The 7,224-nt window shown below is 44.8% G+C and overlaps 1 protein-coding gene across 2 annotated transcripts in view; it reads right to left on the bottom strand.

The window, feature by feature from the left end:
* The window catches only part of APLP1 (amyloid beta precursor like protein 1), a 36,296-nt gene extending 29,376 nt beyond the window's left edge, over positions 1-6,920 (bottom strand). For both annotated transcript variants that reach the window (XM_073655590.1, XM_073655589.1), the window contains exon 1: positions 6,652-6,920. In XM_073655590.1, coding sequence (XP_073511691.1) covers positions 6,652-6,720 — 69 coding nt within the window. In that variant the 5' untranslated portion in view covers positions 6,721-6,920. The remainder of the gene's footprint in view (positions 1-6,651) is intronic.
* Between the last annotated feature and the right edge of the window lie 304 nt (positions 6,921-7,224).

Genomic DNA, 7,224 nt, shown 5'->3' on the forward strand with positions numbered 1-7,224 from the left:
GTATGATGTTTCCCCCACCATGTTTCATGGTAGGGATGGTGTCCTTGGGGTGGTACGCATCACATCCTTCTTCCTCCAAACACGGCAAGTTTAGTTGACATCAAAAAGTTCTATTTTGGTCTCATCTGACCACATGACCTTCTCCCGTGCCTCCACTGGATCATCCAGATGGTCATTGGTGAACTTCAAACGGGCCTGGACATGTGCTGGCGTGAGCAGGGGGACCTTGCGTGCCCTGCAGGATTTTAATCCATGACGGCGTAGTGTGTTACTAGCAGTAATGTTTCAGACTGTGGTCCCAGCTCTCTTCAGGTCATTGATCAGGTCCTCCTGTGTAGTTTTGGGCTGATTCCTCACCTTTCTCAGAATCATCCTTACCCCACGAGGTGAGATCCTGCATGGAGCTCCAGACCGAGGAAGATTGACCGTCAACAGTTGTTTCCTTCTCACCAAGCTGCTTGCCATTGTCCTGTAGTGCATCCCAGCCTTGTGCAGGTCTACAATTTTGTCCCTGGTGTCCTTAGACAGCTCTTTGATCTTGGCCATGGTGGAGAGGTTGGCATGTGATTGTGTGGAATGGTGTCTTATACAGGTAACAAGTTCAAACAGGTGCAATTAATACAGGTAATGAGTGCAGAGTAGGAGGGAAAACTATCAGGTCTGTGAGAGCCAGAATTCTTGCTGGTTGGTCGGTGATCAAATACTTATTTCATTCAATAAAATGCAAATTAATTATGTAAAAATCATTCAATGTGATTTTCTGCACTCTTTTTTAGATTCTGTCTCTCACAGGTGAAGTGACCTACGATAAAAAATTACAGATCTCTCCATTCTTTGTAGGTGGGAAAACTTGCAAAATCGGCAGTGGATCAAATACTTATTTTCCCCACTGTATATATTTTCTATTTGGAACCTGTCAGCAAGCTGTTGCTGTCAGATCTATTGTGTGCTGTACATGAAAATTTGCTTTTACCTGGAACCTGTCAGCAAACTATAGAAGACTTATCTGATCTGTTCTGACAGATAGAACTTTTTTTTGTACATATTTGGAGCCTGTCAGCAAGCTGCTATTGACAAACCTGTCGTGAGATGTAATGAAAATTTGCATTTGGAAACTGTCAGCAAGCTGCTGTTAACCTTCGTTCCTACTATTTGATTGCTGGACTGTATCTGGTTATTATTTCAGAGTGTGATATAAATGATTAAGTGAATTCACACATAGGGGGACAGATCTGTCAACAGCAGCTTGTTGATGGTTTTCACAACAGAAATAGTAAAAAGAACCTAAAATGTAAGTGGTAAAGTAGTATCTCCACCATCGAGAGGGAGTCTCGCCTGTTAATGAATGGGGGTCCCCGTTTCCTGCAGCTTCTCTCCACATGTAGGGGGCCATGCCTTGATGTCACCCTCTCCAGTGAAGTCTATGGAGTCCCGCAGACTATCGCCCCCTATATGGCTGACAGATGCAGGGTCCTTTGTGCCACACTGATACTTAATGTAAATTCTGGACCATGTGACCTGCGGCAGACGACACGTGAGATGTATATACCAGGGATGAGTTATAGATATTTGCGTCTGGTCAGTATTTTATTTCAGCCTCATCCGATTGGGACTCATAAAATTACAAAGCAATTCATCCCGGCTGCAGCGAGGATGCGGGGAACACGGAGAGGCCTTGTAAATCCTAACGAACGCCGCACGTAATGGACCACACCGAAGAGAGGAACCACCAGCACTGGGAGGGTTAACACCGAGGGGACCCAAGCCGGTCATACACAACACAGCGCTACCGGCACATCTAAGCCTACCATGTGGGATACCGTCTGCTGAGCCGTGTATCTAATCCTATGCTGTGTGATACTGTCTGCTGAGCCGTGTATCTAATCCTATGCTGTGTGATACTGTCTGCTGAGCCGTGTATCTAATCCGATCCTGTGTGATACTGTCTGCTGAGCCGTGTATCTAATCCGATCCTGTGTGATACTGTCTGCTGAGCCGTGTATCTAATCCTATCCTGTGTGATACTGTCTGCTGAGCCGTGTATCTAATCCTATCCTGTGTGATACTGTCTGCTGAGCCGTGTATCTAATCCTATCCTGTGTGATACTGTCTGCTGAGCCGTGTATCTAATCCGATCCTGTGTGATACTGTCTGCTGAGCCGTGTATCTAATCCTATTCTGTGTGATACTGTCTGCTGAGCTGTGTATCTAATCCTATCCTGTGTGATACTGTCTGCTGAGCTGTGTATCTAATCCTCTCCTGTGTGATACTGTCTGCTGAGCCGTGTATCTAATCCTATCCTGTGTGATACTGTCTGCTGAGCTGTGTATCTAATCCCGTCCGGTGTGATACATCTGGCCTGCTCCTCTCCTGGCTCCATACAATACAATCCTGTAATGGACGAGCTGTAAATCCCCCGAACCCCAATGACAGCGAATAATAAACACTAAACCCCAAGAATCAATCCTGTCACTGCCAGCAGCCGCTGCGAGGGAGGAGCTGCATCTACATCTCTGACTCCACATTACAAAGAGACTGCTATAACCTGGGCATCTCCTGTATGTAATTCTACATGTACGGCCGGTATAACCTGGGCATCTCCTGTATGTAATTCTACATGTACGGCCGGTATAACCTGGGCATCTCCTGTACCTAATTCTACATGTACGGCCGGTATAACCTGGGCATCTCCTGTATATAATTATATATGTACAGCTGGTATAACCTGGACATCTCCTGTATATAATTATATATGTACAGCTGCTATAACCTGGGCATCTCCTGTATATAATTATATATGTACAGCTGGTATAAGCTGGGCATCTCCTGTACCTAATTCTACATGTACGGCCGGTATAACCTGGGCATCTCCTGTATATAATTATATATGTACAGCTGGTATAACCTGGACATCTCCTGTATATAATTATATATTACAGCTGCTATAACCTGGGCATCTCCTGTATATAATTATATAGGTACAGCTGCTATAACCTGGGTATCTCCTGTATATAATTATACATATACAGCTGGTATAACCTGGACATCTCCTGTATATAACTATATATGTACAGCTGGTATAACCTGGGCATCTCCTGTATATAATTATATATGTACAGCTGGTATAACCTGGGCATCTCCTGTATATAATTATATATGTACAGCTGGTATAACCTGGGCATCTCCTGTATATAATTATATAGGTACAGCTCATATAACCTGGACATCTCCTGTATATAATTATATATGTACAGCTGGTATAAGCTGGACATCTCCTGTATATAATTCTACATGTACAGCTGGTATAAGCTGGGCATCTCCTGTATATAATTCTACATGTACAGCTGGTATAAGCTGGGCATCTCCTGTATATAATTATATATGTACAGCTGGTATAACCTGGGCATCTCCTGTATATAATTATATATGTACAGCTGGTATAACCTGGGCATCTCCTGTATATAATTATATATGTACAGCTGGTATAACCTGGGCATCTCCTGTATATAATTATATATGTACAGCTGGTATAACCTGGGCATCTCCTGTATATAATTATATATGTACAGCTGGTATAACCTGGGCATCTCCTGTATATAATTATATAGGTACAGCTCATATAACCTGGGCATCTCCTGTATATAATTATATATGTACAGCTGGTATAAGCTGGACATCTCCTGTATATAATTCTACATGTACAGCTGGTATAAGCTGGGCATCTCCTGTATATAATTCTACATGTACAGCTGGTATAAGCTGGGCATCTCCTGTATATAATTCTACATGTACAGCTGCTATAACCTGGGTATCTCCTGTATATAATTATATAGGTACAGCTCATATAACCTGGACATCTCCTGTATATAATTATATATGTACAGCTGGTATAAGCTGGGCATCTCCTGTATATAATTATATATGTACAGCTGGTATAACCTGGGCATCTCCTGTATATAATTATATATGTACAGCTGGTATAAGCTGATCATCTCCTGTATATAATTATGTATGTACAGCTGGTATAACCTGGGCATCTCCTGTATATAATTATATATGTACAGCTGGTATAACCTGGGCATCTCCTGTATATAATTATATAGGTACAGCTGCTATAACCTGGACATCTCCTGTATATAATTATATATGTACAGCTGGTATAACCTGGGCATCTCCTGTATATAATTATATAGGTACAGCTGCTATAACCTGGACATCTCCTGTATATAATTATATATGTACACCTGGTATAACCTGGGTATCTCTTGTATATAATTATATATGTACAGCTGCTATAACCTGGGCATCTCCTGTATATAATTATATAGGTACAGCTGGTATAACCTGGGCATCTCCTGTATATAATTATATATGTACACCTGGTATAACCTGGGTATCTCTTGTATATAATTATATATGTACAGCTGCTATAACCTGGGCATCTCCTGTATATAATTATATATGTACAGCTGGTATAACCTGGGTATCTCTTGTATATAATTATATATGTACAGCTGGTATAACCTGGGCATCTCCTGTATATAATTATATATGTACAGCTGGTATAACCTGGGTATCTCTTGTATATAATTATATATGTACAGCTGCTATAACCTGGGCATACCCTGTGTATGTACATTAGGATTTGTGTGCATTGTCTCCGGTGTTCTCCATTATTTGCGCGGTTTGTTTATCTGCAGTAGCACAATGGCTCCTGACGTGTAACAATCTCTGTCCTGCTCCAGCCTGGGCTTTGTGGACAGTGACTGCGGCTCACGTGACCCCAACAATACACAGCAGCCTTGTGACTTTATTATAAGGGTCTGTATTGTGTGTGGGAGGGAGGGGTCGGTACCAGGGGGAGACGGAGAAAATGGACTGCGACCAACGCAGAGCCTCCAGTATCTACAGCCACCTGGTACTGGTCACCATCGCTGCGGCCGTACCCAACAGAGCGGCGTTATAACAGGAGCGACAGAGCAGTCATATGTCTTATAATAGTGCTGGAGCGTTATAACTAGAGCGACTAATCTCCATCACATATGGATGGAGAACGCTCCAGCACTATTATAAGACATACACAGCACACATAATACCGCCGTATAGTGCCTACATAATGCTGCCATATTGTGCCGATAATAAACAGTATCAGATAGTGTCTTAAAAGAGCCCACATATTACTGCCATATAGTTCCCAGATAGTACTGCTATATTATGCTTTATTTCTAAACACTAGAGCCCTAGATAGTAGCGCCATATAGAGCCCTAGATAATAGCGCCATATAGAGCCCTAGATAATAGCGCCATATAGAGCCCTAGATAATAGCGCCATATAGAGCCCTAGATAATAGCGCCATATAGAGCCCTAGATAATAGCGCCATATAGAGCCCTAGATAATAGCGCCATATAGAGCCCTAGATAATAGCGCCATATAGAGCCCTAGATAATAGCGCCATATAGAGCCCTAGATAATAGCGCCATATAGAGCCCTAGATAATACCGTTATATTGTGCTTATATCTAAACACTAGAGCTCACATAATACCGCCATATAGTCCCCAAACAACAGCACCATGCATCGTTGCGTATTATCAGGTGGTTTTCCGTTTTCTCCTGGGGTTTCTGTCCCTGACGCCCCCCTAGGGATTTGCAATTGCCAAACCCATCCCAGCCTCCGGTCGACCTCTCCCCACCCTAAAATGGCTGATAACAGGGAACAACAGATGGAATTCACCTGCGCCAAGTCATCCGCTCTCCTTGACCTGAAATGGCTGATAACAGAGACAATAGATTGTCTTCCATTACAAAGGGGCAGATTGCAAGCTCTTGGGCCCAGACTAGTGCAGAATATCCAGGATGACCCCCGGGGTCTGTCCGCTCCAGTCCGGGGTGAAGCGGCAGCATTAATTCTGCGGAGGGAGAGCGCGGCCCCCACAGTCACCTGACATTATCTGCTCTTCCATCACGGACCCATCTCCCTATTAGTAATTCCATTAATCTCCATTCCGGCATCAGGCACCACCTGCTTCTTCAGTCCCGCGCCCTCCGAACCACCGTGCCGACTAGACGCATCCCCGCGTCCGCTGTGCACGGGCTCTCGCGTCACGTCATTTAACCCCTTCATCCTTAACCACACGGCAGCGGCGGTGCCCCGGCGTGATCTCTAGCCGTGCACGGCCCCCACATCTGCCCTGACATGCGGGTATTTTTTTCTTTTCCCAATCGTGCTGCAATTGTTTATGGCGGCAAAACACACACACATACATACATACATACATACATACATACATACATATATATATATATATATATATAAAAAATAAAAAAAAATAATAAATATTTATATTTGATTCAATTTAGTTGCCCTCATCCAACTGATTGGGCATCAGTGGTCGGAAAAAAAATAAAAAAAAATAAAAAATTATGTTCTAGCGTCATCTTCTAGTCTGTGCCCCATGCGCCACCCCCGGCCTGACCCTGCCAATAAAAAAAGGGTTAACAGTAGTCGCAGGATGCTTCATTGCACCACCGCTCCCTCCACTGGCGGTGCCACCGCTTCCCTGACGGCTGCCATGCACCACCAGCCTCCTGCCGTGCAGCAACTCCACCCAGCCCTGGAGATGAGCACTGCACCTCCGCCGCCTCCTCACCTGGACGCCCAGGACCAGGATGCAGCTCAGCAGCAGCCCGGCGCTCTTCATTCCGTCCCAGTCGCCCATCCTGCCCGTCTTGACTGCTGCAGCGATGCCGGTGGCAGGGGTGATGTCAGCTGTTGGGGTGCGAGGCGGTGTCGCGGGTCGGCTGCGGTCGCGGTCGCGGCTCCTGTCACAGGGGCATCCAGCGCTCAGTGTGCATGTCACGCAGATGTTGAGTATCTATCCGATCGTCTGTCTGATGAAGCCTCGTTCTGCTATACAAAGACGAATCCCATCCCCCCTCGTCATCTGTCTCTCTCTCCTTCTCTCTCTCCTCCCATCGCTCCTTCACTTCCTCCTCTCCCTCCACCCAGAGAATCCACTGAAAGAAGAGGAGAGAAAAACTGCATGACAAATGTACAGAGACTGTGGAATGACGGCGACGAGAGGGACCGATTATTACCCCAGGAGCAGAGCGCGACCGACCACCGACAATCCACTGATATTATAGGGGAAGAGCTGTCATAGGGGCAGAAAACACCAGGGTCACTAATCACAATACCACTACTTACCTGTATACTGGAGGAG

Source organism: Phyllobates terribilis, unplaced genomic scaffold (genome assembly GCF_046119375.1).
Source record: "Phyllobates terribilis strain yellow unplaced genomic scaffold, ASM4611937v1 Scaffold_12__6_contigs__length_324123572, whole genome shotgun sequence".
NCBI lineage: Eukaryota > Metazoa > Chordata > Amphibia > Anura > Dendrobatidae > Phyllobates > Phyllobates terribilis.